The sequence below is a fragment of the Ipomoea nil genome, unplaced genomic scaffold, assembly GCF_001879475.1.
Source record: "Ipomoea nil cultivar Tokyo-kokei standard unplaced genomic scaffold, Asagao_1.1 scaffold0869, whole genome shotgun sequence".
NCBI classification, from domain to species: Eukaryota; Viridiplantae; Streptophyta; class Magnoliopsida; order Solanales; family Convolvulaceae; genus Ipomoea; species Ipomoea nil.
Window position 1 is genome coordinate 888,378 of NW_017617297.1, and position 17,001 is coordinate 905,378.

General features: G+C 32.2%; 2 protein-coding genes across 2 annotated transcripts; both read left to right on the top strand.

Annotated features, from left to right (window-relative positions):
• Positions 1 to 795: 795 nt before the first annotated feature.
• LOC109178797 (protein SIEVE ELEMENT OCCLUSION B-like) lies at positions 796 to 14,007 on the top strand. Its single transcript, XM_019328363.1, has 7 exons — positions 796 to 1,050; positions 1,720 to 1,818; positions 1,930 to 2,395; positions 11,862 to 11,989; positions 12,294 to 12,872; positions 13,074 to 13,205; positions 13,313 to 14,007. Exons 1-7 carry the CDS (start codon positions 856 to 858, stop codon positions 13,970 to 13,972), a joined length of 2,259 nt encoding a protein of 752 aa, XP_019183908.1. The 5' UTR covers positions 796 to 855; the 3' UTR covers positions 13,973 to 14,007.
• On the top strand, positions 2,273 to 4,566 carry LOC109178798 (protein SIEVE ELEMENT OCCLUSION B-like). Its single transcript, XM_019328364.1, has 5 exons — positions 2,273 to 2,287; positions 2,501 to 2,628; positions 2,826 to 3,407; positions 3,566 to 3,697; positions 3,806 to 4,566. The coding sequence occupies exons 2-5, from the start codon at positions 2,611 to 2,613 to the stop codon at positions 4,481 to 4,483; spliced, it is 1,410 nt and encodes a 469-aa protein (XP_019183909.1). The 5' UTR covers positions 2,273 to 2,287; positions 2,501 to 2,610; the 3' UTR covers positions 4,484 to 4,566.
• Positions 14,008 to 17,001: the final 2,994 nt, after the last annotated feature.

Consider the following 17,001-nt stretch of genomic DNA (forward strand, 5'->3'; position numbering starts at 1 on the left):
GACCTCCAATGGTTCTCCATGTTTTAAAAAATAACCATTTCATATTAATTTTAAATGGGGGTATGTACTATGTACCGATGATCTAAATCGATCCCATTGTCATCTTAATTTTTTTTTAATACTATTAACTCTATTACAATGTGATATGGGGTTTGAATCTGTGACCTCTTATTTGGGAGAGCCAAAGAGATGTTATTGAGCTACAAACATCTTAAAATTATTCTCATTCATATTTAATATTTACCCAAGAACTTAATGCCCAAGGTACTTGGCTGTTTGATACAAAAATTACTTCTGAAGGTATGTTGTGAATGCTTGTTGTGTTGAGAAAATGATTTAGAAGAGTTGGCATGATTTTGCCCAAAATAATGAGTGGAAGGATAGTTTTGCCCTCCAAATTTAGGTATCACCTGTTGAGCCAAATCTGGCAACATTTGTTGAGATTAAATTCTCCGTAGGACAAATCTGGAAATTTTACTCATAGTTGTGCATTTAAAGTGGAAAATATGAAAGTCTAAATAAATTATAGATTGAAAAGCCTTGAAAGTTGAAGGACTAAAATTGGATTAAATTCTTATCTTACACTTTATAATAACGTGTTTCTTAAGTCTTAGAAATGTGTATATATCACCCTTTTTCTTTATAAATATAATTCTTGGAGTGTATTGAAGGATAAGAATATATGTATATCTAGTCTTTTGATTCTCCTTCGTTTCAGCTTCAAATGCTATTATATAAGTGATCATTTAGTGGTGAGTAAACATAAGCAAACACTTGCCCCAAACATAAGCAAACACTTCTAATACTAGAAACTATCCTCATCTCCCCGCCCCATAATTATATTTTCAATTCAATATGGCAAACCAAACACTATTGCTATCTAGGAGAATAATTCCACAACCAACAATCACACTCTCATCACCAAGAAGTCAAGCTCCTGATGAGAGCATAATCAAGGAGCAGGTCTTGTCCATCCACAATTATGACGGTAGAAAGTTCAACACCAACTTCATTTTGAGGATTGTAGAAAACATTCTTAGCGTCAAGATGGTATGTATGTTAATCTACTTATCACTTGTTGGTATTAGCCTATTAGGAAGTTAAAACTATTTAAGTTTAACCAGTTCAACTATGCACCTTCAAGTATAGTTTTTCTTATTGCTACGGGTGATTCTATATTATTTAACTGTTAAAAATTTTATATGTAATTTATTTGAGTTTTTTTTTTTTTAATATATATTTTTGTTTATTTCTGATACTACAACTATGTTACTATTTTCACATTTAGTCCCTAATTATTACTTTTTTCACATTTGGTCCTACGACTTTTAAATCTTTGAATTGCCACGTTTGGTCCTTGCGACATAATTTTTGGTCATATGTGTCTTGTCTTAAAAGGCCAAATTATCATTTTCCATGACTTTTTTCTTAAACTTCTAAGGTGAGGGGATTGAAAATGACAAATTTGTCGTTCAAGATAATTCAATTGCTTGAAATTATGTCAGAAAGATCAAATGTGACAAAACTTTCAACATCGTGGGACCAAATATGAAAATACTTATAGTCGGGGATCAAATATAGAAATGATCCTATGATCGATAGTTGGACAAAACATGAAAAAAAAAAAAAACTCTGATCTATTTTGTTTATTAACTGTAGAAGCTAAATACTAGCTAGCTAAAATGTTGTTTTGAATGTATGTGTTGTGGGGTTGATCAGGGTATTGGTGAAGAAGCAGGGGTGGAGAAGTTGAATGAAGTTGAAGAGCTCATCAATTACAAACAACTTCCATCCCTTATCAGACAACTTTCATTTCAGGTGCATGTGATTAATCTTTGTAAATCATTTGATGGCCAAGATGGAGCAATATAATATATTGATCTTGAGAATTAATTAAGTAGTCTAACTATATATATATATAATTTTCAGATAGCTTCAGCTGGTTTGAATAGTAGTGCAAATAATGAACACTCCACCACTATTCATATACTGAGAATGCTGTGTTCATATGATTGGGAAGATAAGATGGTGTTGATATTGGCAGCTTTCTCCATTAATATCATCTATGGACTACTCTACTGCAGCGGCCATGGGAACATAATTAGACTGGCAATGGCTCAGAAGTTGGAACTTCACCTCAAAAAAAAAGCAGTTGTTGATTGCACAAGTTGTGTTTTGCGGCTCACTAAATGCGTTGTTGAGCTGAAACAAACTACTACGCCATCATCTAATTACTCTACGCCGCAATCAATAATCTCTGCCTTGCCAATTGCAACCTATTGGATAGGTAGAAGTGTTATTGCCACTACTACTTATTGTCCTTCTCAAAATGATGAACTTGAGGAACTTACCACTTCAACTGCTACCATACTCCACACTTTTTTCCAAGAACTAGGTTGGTTAGTTTTATTTTATATATATGTTCATATTTATTTATTGAAGATTAACTATATATGTCGATGTTAATATAATAAATTAATTACTTTTCATATATATGCAGAAAAGAAGAGGGCGGAGGAATCATATGAAGCATTGAAGCATGCTTTATATTACAATTCTTCTAGTAAGTCTTAAGTTTTCAGGTTAATATTTAATGTCAAGGATGGTGAGATGCTATTTAAAGACAAGGTGAGATTTTGAACGTTAAACAATAATGTTTGTTATTTACTATTATTCTGTGATATTTGTATTTTTAGGGTAAACTATTTCATCCAACTGCCTAAGGTGAAAAGCATGCAATGCAAAAATAAAAAATAAATTTTATGTTTCAATTCGTAGTATACTTGGTCACGTGTGAATATTTGGTATATATGTATGTATATTAGGGATTAAATGATTGGAACAGCACTAGAGTGGCCCTGCTAATTACCCAAGGCCTTCACATCTCTGATTTGAGGATTCATTTTCTGAATTGGTTTGCCCTGTATGCGAATACAAGACTACTTTGGATTCCAATTCCTCAGAATAATGATGCATCATGGACTACTGAGGATGAGCAACGTTTCGCAAAATTGAAAAGAAGGATGCGAAACTTGTACTGGTTGGACAATCTGCAAAAAATGATTTCACCACAGTTTATTAGATTTGTTAAAGAGCAACTCTTTCCAGACTTTCAGATGGGAGGGGAGCCAATCATTGTTTCATTAGATCAGCAAGGAAGAATTGTTCATCGAAATATAATGCACATGATACATGTATGGGCTTATAAGTATATTGAAGAAAATACATTAGGAGTTCAAGGAATATATAATATAACTGCTTTGGTAAAAAAAGAGTTGAAGAAAGAAACTTCGAACATCAATGATGTGATACCTGAAATCAATGATATGGTAAGTGTTTTGGTTGGTGACATTGACAGCAAGATAGTTGCTTGGGCCCACAATATTGAAAAGAGGATACAAAATTTGGTATGATCTCTTTCATGCGTTTATTTTACTAAATGATTTAAAAGAAATTATTTGTACTTTCACTCCCCCACTCCCTCCAAACAAATAGTCTTTTTTTGTTTTCTTTCAAAAGTTTGGCATTTTATAACATTAATTACCTTATTTTCATTCATGATCAGATAGAACAATCCACTCCGTATAACAACGAAAGGGAAAAATTCCTGTGGCAACAAGAACCAAATTACAGTCTCGACCTTGTTGTAGGAACATGGAGCCGCAATGTGTATCTTCATTATGAGATACAGAAATGGGTATGGCTTCTAGCTTCAACCGCTTATAAATTATACACTACATGCCTACGACCTCTTATTTCTTTTACAAATAGTTTAACAATTATATATATTCTTTAATTTCTTCAGTTTGACACGAAAAATTATATATTTTTATACGGAGGAAACCACATTACTTGGATTCGAGAATTCACTTCTAGGGTACATCAACTTGGTTCCAAAATCCAATTGAAGGTAGAGTTGGCCTATGTTGGTAAAAACACGATGATAAGATCAGTCATTGAAAAAGAAAAAATGAGTCACTCTGCATTATACGACTCCTACTTAGTAGGGTGGTTTTGGACTCGTCTTCAAAGCATGTTTTTGTCAAGAATCTATTATTTGGATTCGATTAATCGCTTTGATGAAGAGTGCAATGATGAAATTTTGCAAGGACTCAAGAAATTGTTGGCCTATGAAGGTAAGAATACAAGAATTGAAGGGTGGGCACTTCTAAGCAAAGGGAAGAAGGTGGTTGTATGTGGGCATGGAGTTAAAATACTGCAAGTTATAAATGAGTACGAGATTTGGAAGGAAAACATAGCCACCAAAGGTTTTGATGAGGTTTTCAAAGACCACCATGAGATGCTTATTTCTGCTTCTTCGTTAAAAAGTCATTCTTGTTGTGCTCTTGAATATTCAAATACCTTGAACAAAATTTCAGAGAATGAAAAATGTCCCGAGTGTTCTTACTCGATGCATAAATTTGTTACCTTTACATGTTGTCATGGTCATGACATTGACTTAGACGAAGAGTGCTATCACTAGATGGTGTGTTTGAATTGGTTTCTAATTTTCATGTGTGTAATTATATTAGTCATTTCCATTATATTATATATATGTTTATGTTTATTTCAGTTTAATTTTATTGTCATTTTAAATTTTATGTTTCTTTTTAGACCTTATGTTCATGCTAAATTGCTAAACTAGGATAGAGGTAAATAGCCAATTCACCACATAAATACTCTATGCCATATACATAAACAGATATTTATTCCAGTTAAGAATCGCAAGTTCATCCATTATTATTTTTTTTTTTTGAATGCTACTCATCCATTATTATTTTTAATTACCCTATATTTTACATTTTTTTTGAAGATATATTTTACATATTTTTAATTGTGAATTTATCTAAAGTGACAATAAAACTCTTTTATGCATTAGTTATCTTGAATTGCCGAACCCCACTTGGAGTTAAGAAAATATATATACTTTTATTATACGGACAATCCTAACAAAGTTGGGTGGACTGTTAACTTGGTAACCACAAGATTACAAGTCCATTAACGGAGTCTGTTATATGATATTTAACCAATTACGTACAAATGGAATAAGAAAAAAAGCTTGCATGGGTAGCTCAACCTTTATAGAGGTGAAACTTTAAAAGAATGATGACCAGGGATCGAGTCTCACCAGCGGCAGTGTGGGAGCAATCTCTCAAAGTGAAGGGGGCTCCTTGTGCGCAGTGAGCACTGGTCTAGCCTTTGTGGTTCATATTCAGTTGAGTCACCATGATTTACATCCTCCCAAACGGGCCGGGGTTGGGGTTCAACCTTTTGAAAGGAATAAGAAAAAAAACACACAAATAAAACTTATGCCCTATTTGGTAACACAATTAGCTTATCAACAAATTTTGGCTTGTTTGACCACTATTAGATGTTTGACTTGATTAAACAATTAATATGAATGTTTGGTTAATTAGTTTTTTGTAACAGTTTATTACTTTGAAATGCTAAAATTAAAAAAGCTACATACTCGATCAAAGCAACCTTTTCAATTAGCTATTTGATAAAGTCATTTTGCATGTAATCAGTTATCAGCTAACAACTAATTTACCAAACATCTTTTTACAATCACCTAATGTTATTAACTAGCTAAACTCACTAACCCAATCAGTTGACAACTATTTACCAAACACCCTCTTAGACTATAATCTCTAGATATGTGCTCAATTGCTCATAATTGCTTATGAGTTACTTAAAAAGGTTTGATTGGGTGGATAAAGTATGATTTCTTTACTTTAATAATTAATTATTGAAGCATTGTTATATTTAGTTTTAATCTTTTAATTTTAATACATTACATTTTTTTTTGTATTTGCATGGCACAATTAGTTTTATGCTTAAATTTATGTTATTTTTATTATTTAATAATGAATGTTAATATTGTTGTAAATAGAACTGTTTTGTAGCTATTATCTGGTTCCCCACTTTCATTATTTCTATAGTTTTCCCATAATATACATGTATATATATCACAGGTTACATAATGAGAATGTGGCTCTAAGTTCATGTGTTCTATTCTTCCTCTCATCCTCTCTTCTTCCATATACTAATTATATTCCAGCATACAATATCACATGATTTATATAAAATTACGTTATAATTTTCAACGCGTTATTAGCACGATAGTTCTACTTAATTACACTCATGTTCCACCTGCAAATTAAAAGACACTCGTTCAAATGTGCGACACTTTGTACTATTGTTCAATACACTTTGTAGTTTTGTTCAGACTTTTCGTTGCTATAGAATCATTTATCATTTTCGCGTGCACTCATTTTAATTAGATCTTGAATGTAATGTTAGTTATAACACTATATACATACATATATATATATATATATATATATATATATATATATATATATATATATATATATATATATATATATAGGGACGCACTCAGGTGCGAATAAGTGCCCAGGAAGGAAATGCGAACGAATCAGCGCGCGACACGTGTCCAGATCTAATAACTTAAAAAAAAAAACGCGGTGGCATTTTCGTAAATAATTGAACATCGAAGTGCAAGTAAAATCTCTTATAAGTGCACCTATTTTCACCTATAAGTGCATGTAATTTTGCCATGTTAGCATTCACTTTCCGCAACCATTCATGCACCTGGGTGTGCTTATAACTATATGTGCAACTATTTATAACTATAGGTGCAACTACTTATAACTATAGGTGCAACTACTTTCACCTATAAGTGCATGTAATTTTGCCTTGTTAACATTCATTGATCTGAGTTCAGCGGGTGGTAATACTCCTGAAAACCACTCGCAAACATTCATACACCTAGATGCAACTACTTATACCTATGTGTGCAACTACTTAGAACTATAGGTGCAACTACTTAGAACTATAAGTGCAACTAAGTATTGATGCTCAGTGTAAATTTTTACTTGCACCTATAATACATTTTACATGCACTTGTAATACATTTTACTTGCACTTCGATGTTCAATTATTTACGAAAATGCCACCGTATTTTTTAAAAAAATCAGTGTTTCTCATCCATTAGATCTGGACACGTGGACGAACAGAATCCATTCCTATTTTGCGCCTGGGCGAGCCGTTCGCACCCGAGTGCAACTCTCTCTCTCTCTATATATATATATATATATATATATATATATATATATATATATATATATATATATATATATATATATATATATATATATATATATATATATATATATATCCCGGAGGTGGGACACAAATCATGATATTATCTTGTAAAGAATCATAAGTCATTTTATTTATTAATTTTTACGTACCCAACATCTCAAGCCACGGTTTATTCTTTCTCTGTATGTCACTGCTTTTACAATTTCTGATTGTGATGATTATTTTAGTAGCAACACTCCACCCCTTTGCAATCGCTATTGTTGCTTAGTAGTAGTATAACCACCATAGCTATTGGTGATCGATCAGATGATACATTTATCAAATTTGCCAATCTTTGCAGAAAGCTTATAAGGTGGTAATACTATATATTTTATGCGATTAGGCATTATTTGTCAATATTAAATTGATGTGTACTTCAAACAGGTTTAAAGCTATTATATATTAGAATTAGATTTTATAGGAGAGGAATATATGGCCCAAATTTAATTTGGTGGTTTCACTGGACAAAAAGCAACAAAGACACAAATGTAAAGATGGAACAATTGCTGAGCTACACTGCACCCTCTCTTTCTATGTCTTAGCTTGTTGTTCAAGGAGTATTATATTTTACAATAAGAAGCTGTAACAAGCAACTTCAACCAGAAAAAAGGACAAAAGAAAAAGTAGCAAACAAAGCCAAGATTTCAAGTCGTTGTTGTTCATAGAATATAATTCATGAAATTAGGATACCAAGCTATGATAACTAAGGAATGATGGACTTTATGCCAATTGTGAATAATGAATGTATTCAAGAATGAGATAAAGTTATGGAGACAAGACTCTTATTTATAGGTTTTGTGTATGTCAATTGCACTCAACCTCGATGAGGAATCCAATTCTCCTCTAATGGCATAGAATGGGGAGAAGTTTTGGAGAATGAGGAAAGGGATGAGGGAGAGCGAGTTTCATTCCCGGGTACGAATGGGGAGTACCTACTTCGATCCGCCCCTCGCCCCTCATATATATTCTAATTAATGTCGTAGTTTTTTTTTTTTTTTTTTTTTCATTTCACATTGAATACTATTATTAAAAAAAAAAAAAAAAGTGTAAATGAGATGGTCCGGGATATGTGAGAATATTAATTTTTTTATAAAAAAAATAAATAATGAGAATAAGGTATCAATTACGACTATGTCACAAATCGAATAAAAAAAATTATAAAAATCTGGTGGGGTTGGGGAAGTAACCCTGTTGGGACAGGGAGTTATTCTCATCCCCAGCGGGTAATGAAAACTGGGGAGAAAGTTAGGGGCGGGGACAAGGATGTGCCACGTGATTGCCAAGTCCCCCGATATCTCTACAATTATATTGCCATTTATTCGATCAAATGTGTATATAGATTTTTAATTAATATTTTTCTTATTTCTCTAGCCAGTTGAGATGTTTTACACACTCTTAAGAGTATTCCCATAAGTATTTTTTGAAAGGTTTTTTCAGAACTAAAAATTCGGGATGAAATTTTTAGCTATGAAATGAGAATTTTTGTTAAAAAAATTTCACCTGCAAAACATGTGTTTTTTGCATGAGGAAAAAAAGCGTGTGGAGACACGCCTACGCCTAGCGTGTGCATTTTCAAAATGTGCTTGTTGGGTGTTTTAGAGTAGTCGCTAGTTGGTGACCACTATAAATCTTTTTTTTTTTTTTTCTATATTATGGTCGTGGTAGCATATAGCAAAGTAAGGGAACCAAATTATGGCTTTTTTTAAAACATTATTCAGACAAATAGAATCACATAAAGTACTAATACTATAATGGCTAAACTGTCTTTCAATTCACTTGTTTCTCTCCCCCACAAACCACAGCTACTCGATCTCCACAACATTTCCTACGTATGTAATTTGTAAACCCAAATCCCTATCGCAGTATTATATTGCTCCTTAGCTTATTCCCTGTCCCTCTCGATCTTCTCAAACCCAATATCTATCCCAATTCTCACCAAATATATATATGCTCAAATCTTCTCAACACATATTTTTATATATTTTATTCAGTTATTAATTAATTCATGGGGATAGATGCTCTGCTCTGATCTTCAGCATGGAACTATACAATGCAAGAGGTAATTAATTTCAGTATCCATCCATCTTACTTGCTTTATACTTTCTTCTGGTTGATGCTTCACTTACTATATAAAAATATGTTTACGCATTTTTATATTCAACCAAAAGTAGAAGGATGAATAGCTAACGCCAGGTTAAAAGGTTTAAGCAAGTCAAATAAAAAACTGCTAAAGGAAAGAATATACAAAACATAGCATGTACCCATTTAATTTTAAAATGGCGATTTATTTACATCTATCTTGTATAAATAGTTTGGATATAAAAATTTCATTAATATGGTTTTGAGTCGGGGTCCTAGTCTATTGAGATTAATCGCTAACAATGACAGAAAATTAAAGAATGTCAAGATTTACGTGTTTCGAAAATGTGTCTGAAGTGAAACTATTTTTTTTTTTTATTAATTGTGATGGTGATACCAAATATAACCAATGTATTTATAGTCATATATCCCTATATCATGGTCGGCCCAACCCAATTGTCTCCACTTCTATATGAGACAGACTCAACGTAGTCTTTTCATCTGACCCACTGAATCGAATCATATATCACTGAATCCTATATATATTCTTGATATATTGTTTATAATTAATATTAGTGTCTTATATAAGAGATATTTACAATAATCATTTCATATTATTTTTAGCATTAATTTAAGATAATGTGTGATATAAAAAGAACAATTATATATATAATTAATTTTTATTCTAACATAATTTGGGAATAGACTTATTTAAATATTATAGATAATTTTTTTAATTATATTGAAATAATTTTTTTTATTAAATTTATTAAACAGGTAACAAAAATTACTTTTAATAGTATGTATGTCGTGAATGCTTGTTGTGTTGGAGAAATGATTTAGAAAAGTGAGTGTGATTTCATCGACAATATAATGTGTGGAAGGATATATACTTTTGCCCTCCAAAAATAGTCATCAGCTGATGAGCCAAATCTATTTTTTTTCCCCCCTTAGTGATAGTCTTGCATCTAAAGTGAAAAATATGAAAGTTAGAGATTACAAGTTAAAGGGTTAAAATTGGATTAAATTCTTAACATACACTTTATAATAACGTGTTTCTTAAGTTCTGGAAATGTTTATATATTACTCTGATCTTTTTCTTTATAAATATAATTCTTGGAGTGCATTGAAGGATAAGAATATATTTTTATCTAACCTTTTGGTTCTTTGGGCATCTTGAATTCTTGATTCTCCTTCATTTCAGCTTCAAATGCATGCTATTATATAAGTGATCATTTAGTGGTGAGTAAACATAAGCAAACACTACTAATACTAGAAACTGTACTCATTATTTCCCCGGCCCCCTAATTCTCAATTCAATATGGCAAACCAAACACTATTGCTATCTAGGAGAATAATTCCACAACCAACAATCACACTCTTATCACCAAGAAGTCAGGTTTTTGATGAGAGTATAATCATGGAGCAGGTCTTATCCACTCACAATTATGACGGTAGAAAGTTCGACACCAATGTCATTTTGAGCATTGCCGAAAATATTCTTAGTGTCAAGATGGTATGTTAATCTACTTATCACTTGTTGGTATCAAGAAGTTAAAACTATTTATGTTTAACCAGTTAAACTATGTACCTTCCAGTATAATTTTTCTTATTGCTATTAGTGATTCTTTTTTTTTTTTTTTTTTTAACTGCTATTAGTGCTTCTATATCATTTAATTGTTAAAAATTTTCTATGTAATTTATTAGAGTTTTTTTCACTTTTGATCCCACAACTATGTGACTATTTTGACATAATTATTACTAGAAGCTAAATACTAGCTAGCTAAAATGTTGTTTCAATTCGAATGTGTTGTGGGGTTGATCAGGGTATTGGTGAAGAAGCAGGGGTGGAGAAGTTGAATGAAGTTGAAGAGCTCATCAATTACAAACAACTTCCATCCCTTATCAGACAACTTTCATTTCAGGTGCATGTGATTAATCTTTCTAAATCATTTGATGGCCAAGATAGATGGAGCAATATAATATAATATAATGATCTTGAGAATTAATTAGGTAGTCTAACTATATATATATATATATATATATATATATATATATATATATAATTTTCAGATAGCTTCAGCTGGTTTGAACAGTAGTGCAAATAATGAACACTCCACCACTATTGATGTACTGAGAATGTTATGTTCGTATTGTTGGGAAGATAAGATGGTGTTGATACTCTCAGCTTTCTCCACTATCATCTACTGCATCGGCGGCCATGGGAAGATAATTAGACAGGCAATGGCTCAGAAGTTGGAACTTCACCTCAACCAAAAACCAGTTGTTGAATGCATCACTTCTGTTTTACAACTAATTAAATGCGTTGTTGAGCTGAAACAAACTACTACGCCATCATCTAATTACTCTACGCCGCAATCAATAATCTCTGCCTTTCCAATTGCATGCTATTGGATAGGTAGAAGTGTTGTTGCCACTTCTTATTCTCCTCCTCCAAATGATGAACTTATTGAGGAACTTACCACTTCAACTGCTACCATACTCCACACTTTTTCCTCAGAACTAGGTTGGTTTTATTTTATATATAGTTCATATTTATTTATCCATGATTAACTATATAATATATAGATTAATTATTTTTCATATATATGCAGAAAAGAAGAGGGCAGAGGAATCATATGAAGCATTGAAGCGTGCTTTATATTACAATTCTTCTAGTAAGTCTGAAGTTTTCAGGTTAATGTTTAATGTCAAGGATGGTGAGATGCTATTTAAAGACAAGGTGAGATTTTGAACCTTAAACAATAATGTTCATTATTTACTATTATTTCATGCTATATATATATATATATATATATATATATATATATATATATATATGTGTGTGTGTGTGTGTGTGTGTGTGTGTGTGTGTGTATTTAATTATCAAAATAGCTAGGTTAATATTATATATATTTAAGTGTAGTGGAACTATTTCATCCAACTGTCTAAGGTGAAAAGCATGCAATACAGGAAAAAAGAAGAAGGTATGTTTCGTTGTATACTTGGTAACGTGTGAATATTTGGTATATATGTATGTATATTAGGGATTAAATGAATGGAACAGCACAAGAGTGGCCCTGCTAATTACCCAAGGCCATCACATCTCTGAACTGAGGATTCAATTTCTGAATTTTTTTGCCCGGCATGCGAATACAAGACTACTTTGGATTCCAATCGCTCAGAATAATGATGCATCATGGACTACTGAGGATGAGCAACAATTTAAAAAATTAAGCAGCAAGACCCGCTTCTATTGGTTGAACGATCCGCAAAAAATGATTTCACCACAATTCATTAGATTTGTTAAAGAGCAACTCTTTCCATACTTTCAGATAGAAGGGGAGCCCATCATTGTTTCATTAGATCAGCAAGGAAGAATTGTTCATCCAAATATAATGCACATGATGCAAATATGGGCCTATCAGTATATTGAAGAAAATACATTCGGAGTTGAAGGAATATATAATATAACTGCTTTGGTAGAAAATGAGTTGATGACAGGGACTTCCAGCATCAACCGTGTCATACCTGAAATCAAAGATATGGTAAGAGTTTTGGTAGGTGACATTGACCACAAGATACTTGCTTGGGCAGAAGATATTGAAAAGAGGATACAAAATTTGGTATGATCTCTTTCATGCATTTATTTATTTCACTGTCATCATGTTGTTAGAAAAAATACAATTAACTTTGACTAAGATACTGACTTTTAAAAAAAAAATTATTCGTCGTTTCACTCCCCTAACCCCTCCAAAAAAGGTCATTTTACAAAATTTTGGCATTTTAATTATCACATTAATTACATTATTTTTATTCATAATCAGATTGAACAATCCACTCCGTATGACAACGAAAGGGAAAAATTCCTGTGGCAACAAGAACCAAATTACAGTCTCGACCTTGTGGTGGGAACATATCACCGCAATGTTAATCATCGTTATGTGATGCAAAATTGGGTATGGCTTCTAGCTTCAACCTCTTATAAACTATACACTAGCTACACGCCTACGACCTCTTATTTCTTTTACAAATCATTTAGCAATTATATATGTTCTTTCTTCAGTTTCACACGGAAGATTATATTTTCTTATATGGAGGAAATGACATTAATTGGGTTCGAGAGTTCACTTCTAAGGTACATCAACTTGCTTCTAAAATCCAATTGAAGGTAAACTTGGCCTACGTTGGTAAAAATAAGATGATAACATCAATCATTGATAAAGAAAAATTGAGTCATTGTGCATTCAAGAAATCCTACAACGTATGGCGGTTTTGGACTCGTCTTCGAAGCATGTTTTTGTCAAGAATCCATTATTTGGACGAGATTAATTACTTTGATGAAGAGTGCAATGATGAAATTTTGCAAGGGCTCAAAAAATTGTTGGCCTATGAAGGTAAGAATACAAGAATTGAAGGATGGGCCCTACTAAGCAAAGGGAAGAAGATTGTTGTATGTGGGCATGGAGCTAAAATACTACAAGTTATAAATGACTACGAGATTTGGAAGGAAAACATAGCCACCAAAGGTTTTGATGAGGCATTCAAAGACCACCATGAGATGCTTACTTTTTCTTCTTCTTTAAAAAGTCATTCTTGTTGTGCTCTTGAATATTCAACTACGCTGAACAAAATTCAAGAGAATGAAAAATGTCCTGAGTGTTCTTACCGGATGCATAAATTTGTTACCTTTACATGTTGTCATGGTCATGACATTGACTCCTAAGAAGATTAGTACTAGATGGTGTGTTTGGTTTTCAATTCTCATGTATAATTATATTAGTCAATTCTATTATATTATATATATGTTTATTTCAGTTTAATTTTATTGCCATTTTAAATTTTATGTTTCTTTTTAGACCTTATGTTCATGCTAATTGCTAAATTACGAAACTGGTAAATAGTCACCAATACACCACATAATAAATACTCTATGGCATTAATATAAACAGATATTTATTCCAATTAAGAATTGCGAATTATTCATCCGTTATTATTTTTAATTACCCTAATTTGCCTATTTTTATTGCGAGTTTAATATACTATCTCTGCTCAAGAATACACGAGACTCTTCACAACAAGACTAATTATGGGATGAATGGTTAATACCATTTACTCAACAACTATGCACAAATTAAACTAGTTTGAACTCATGCATTGAGTTAGCACTTAAAAAAGGAGTACTATGAATGATAGTATCAAGTGATCTTTTGAGAATTAAAATGTCAAATTGATCAATCATGCACTGCTAGTTGAAGATGCTTTGAATATCAACTCACATATCCACCCCTCAAAAATGGATAAAAAGGCATATATTCTTTTGCACATATGGGAATGTCAAAATGGGAAATCAAGATATGGAAGAACATGTAATGGTGACTAGTCTAATCCACTTTTGGCTGAGACTATGTATAAATAGAGCTTGTGAATAACAAGAGATTGTACCAATTGAGTGTAATAGGAAGAGAGGCATTGCATGAAAAGAAAAGTGTTGTTAAGTAGCCAAGGATGACTTGCCTCACCAATTTTGGATGGTCTTTTATTTGAACATCTCATCTTTTCATTGGTGCTTAGGCAAGTCATACCTGGCTAGCTAGTTTGACACTCTCTTCTCCCTCATGCCAAGCTATATAGTATATATATTGTCTCTTCCTTTCTTTTGCTGAAAACTATTGACTATATATATTACAAGGTAGTATGTTCTATACTTTCTCTAACTACTGCAGCCCAAAGACTCAATACCCCACCACTGGTAATGTGATTCATCAAAATTTTATATCAAATTCATCCAAATTCGATCTAAATGTTTGAATATGACAAATTTTGTGTAGAATCTTTGATTAATTAGTTTGATGATGCAGGCTCTGAGCAGTCATCTAATGTATGTAATTGGGAATCTGGTGGAAAAGTTGATGAATTAGCTACCCTTCTATGTAAATGGATATGGATGGGATCACGAAAGAACAAATGTCTTGGTAAAAATTAAGAACTCATCCCTCATATTAACGGCTCTGAAGCAAGCTAAGGGAAAAAGAAAGAAAAACGCCGTAATATTTTAATAAATATTTCAAACTTTAAAGTGCACCAAACTAAAAGTGCATGCATTTGTTGATACATAGAAGTGCACTTCACATCACGAGGTGCGGCACTTTGTAATATTTTCGATAAACTTTGTGTTTTTGTTCAGCTTTCCCTTGCTTTTGAATCATTAATCATTTTCGGGTGCACTCTTTTTAGATCTTAAATGTAACGTTAGTTATCAACACATAATACACACACACACACACATATATATATATATACACCCCGGTTGTGACCTGGGGCGCATATTATGATTTTATCTTGTAAAGAATCAACATGAGTCTTTTTATTATTTTGAGTACCCAACATCTCAAGCAACGGTTTATTCTTTCTCGATCTATATGTCACTGCTTTTACCATTTATGATTGTGATGATTATTTTAGTAGCTACACTCCACTCCTTTGCAGTGGCTATTGTTGCTAAGTAGTAGTATAAGCACTATACCAATTACATTGTAGATGACACATTTATCAAATTTGCCAACCTTTGCAGAAAGCTAAGGTAGTGGTAATAATATTTAATGCGATTAGGCATTTATTTGTCAATATTAAATTGATGTGTACTTCAAACAGGTTTATCGCTAGTATATATTATATTAGAATTAGAATTTCTAGGAGAGGAATGGCCCAAATTTGGTGGTTCAAAAAGATGGAACAAGCTGGGCAACTCTCTTTCTATGTCTTAGCTTAGCTTGGTGTTCAAGGAGTATTTTAAGGACAAGAAGCTGTAACAAGCAACTTCAACCAGAAAAAAAGGACAAAAGAAAAAGTAGCAAACAAATTAAAGCCAAGATTTTAAGTCGTTGTTCATAGAATATAATTCATGAAATTAGGCCCGATACCAAGCTATGATATCTAAGGAATGATGGACTTTAAGCCACTGGGAATAATGAATGTATTCAAGAAAGAGATAAAGTTATGGAGACAAGACTCTTCTTTATAGGTTGAATCACTATATGTCAATTACACTCAACCTCGATAAGGAATTCAAGTATCCATATACCTAATGATATATAAATGGGGAGAAATTTTAGGGAATGAGGACGGGGAAGAGGGAGAGTTTCATTTCCTGGTAGGAATGAGGAGTACCTACTCTGCCCCTGCCGCCCCTTGCATATATTTTAATTAATGTAGTAATTTTTTCATCTCACAATAAATATTATTATTTAAAAAAAAATGTGTAAATGAGATGGTCCAGGATACGTGAGAATATTAAAATTTTTTATAAAAAAAAATTAATAATGAGAATGAAGTAGCAAGTAAGACTATGACACAAATCGAATAAAAAATAAAGAAATAAACATTAAAAATTATAAAAATCTCAATGGGGTGGGGATTAGTAACCCTGTGGAGATGGGGATCGAGTTATTTCCCAACTCCGGTGGGTAATGGGAACTGAGGAGAAAGTTAGGGGCGATGATGGGGATTCCACGACATCTCTACAATTACCATTTATTTGATCAAATGTTAATATAGATTTCTTATTAATTTTTTTTTCTTATTTCTCTAACCAATTGAGATGTTTTACACACTTTTAAGCGCATTCTCATAAGTATTTTTTGGAAGGTTTTTTCAGAACAAAAAATTTGAGATGTTTTACACACTCGCACAGGGAATAAACATTATTCAGACATAACCACATAAAGTACTAATACTATAATGGCTAAACTGTCT

What these genes read in the sequence shown, in the direction of transcription:
- LOC109178798 (XM_019328364.1), top strand. An exon ending in AAAAGAGGATACAAAATTTG is followed by an intron (nt 3,408 to 3,565) that starts GTATGATCTCTT and finishes ATTCATGATCAG; the next exon opens with ATAGAACAATCCACTCCGTA. An exon ending in ATTATGAGATACAGAAATGG is followed by an intron (nt 3,698 to 3,805) that starts GTATGGCTTCTA and finishes TAATTTCTTCAG; the next exon opens with TTTGACACGAAAAATTATAT.
- LOC109178797 (XM_019328363.1), top strand. Translation starts at nt 856, where the DNA reads ATGGCAAACCAAACACTATTGCTATCTAGGAGAATAATTCCACAACCA. An exon ending in ACATTCTTAGCGTCAAGATG is followed by an intron (nt 1,051 to 1,719) that starts GTATGTATGTTA and finishes GGGGTTGATCAG; the next exon opens with GGTATTGGTGAAGAAGCAGG. An exon ending in AAAAGAGGATACAAAATTTG is followed by an intron (nt 12,873 to 13,073) that starts GTATGATCTCTT and finishes ATTCATAATCAG; the next exon opens with ATTGAACAATCCACTCCGTA.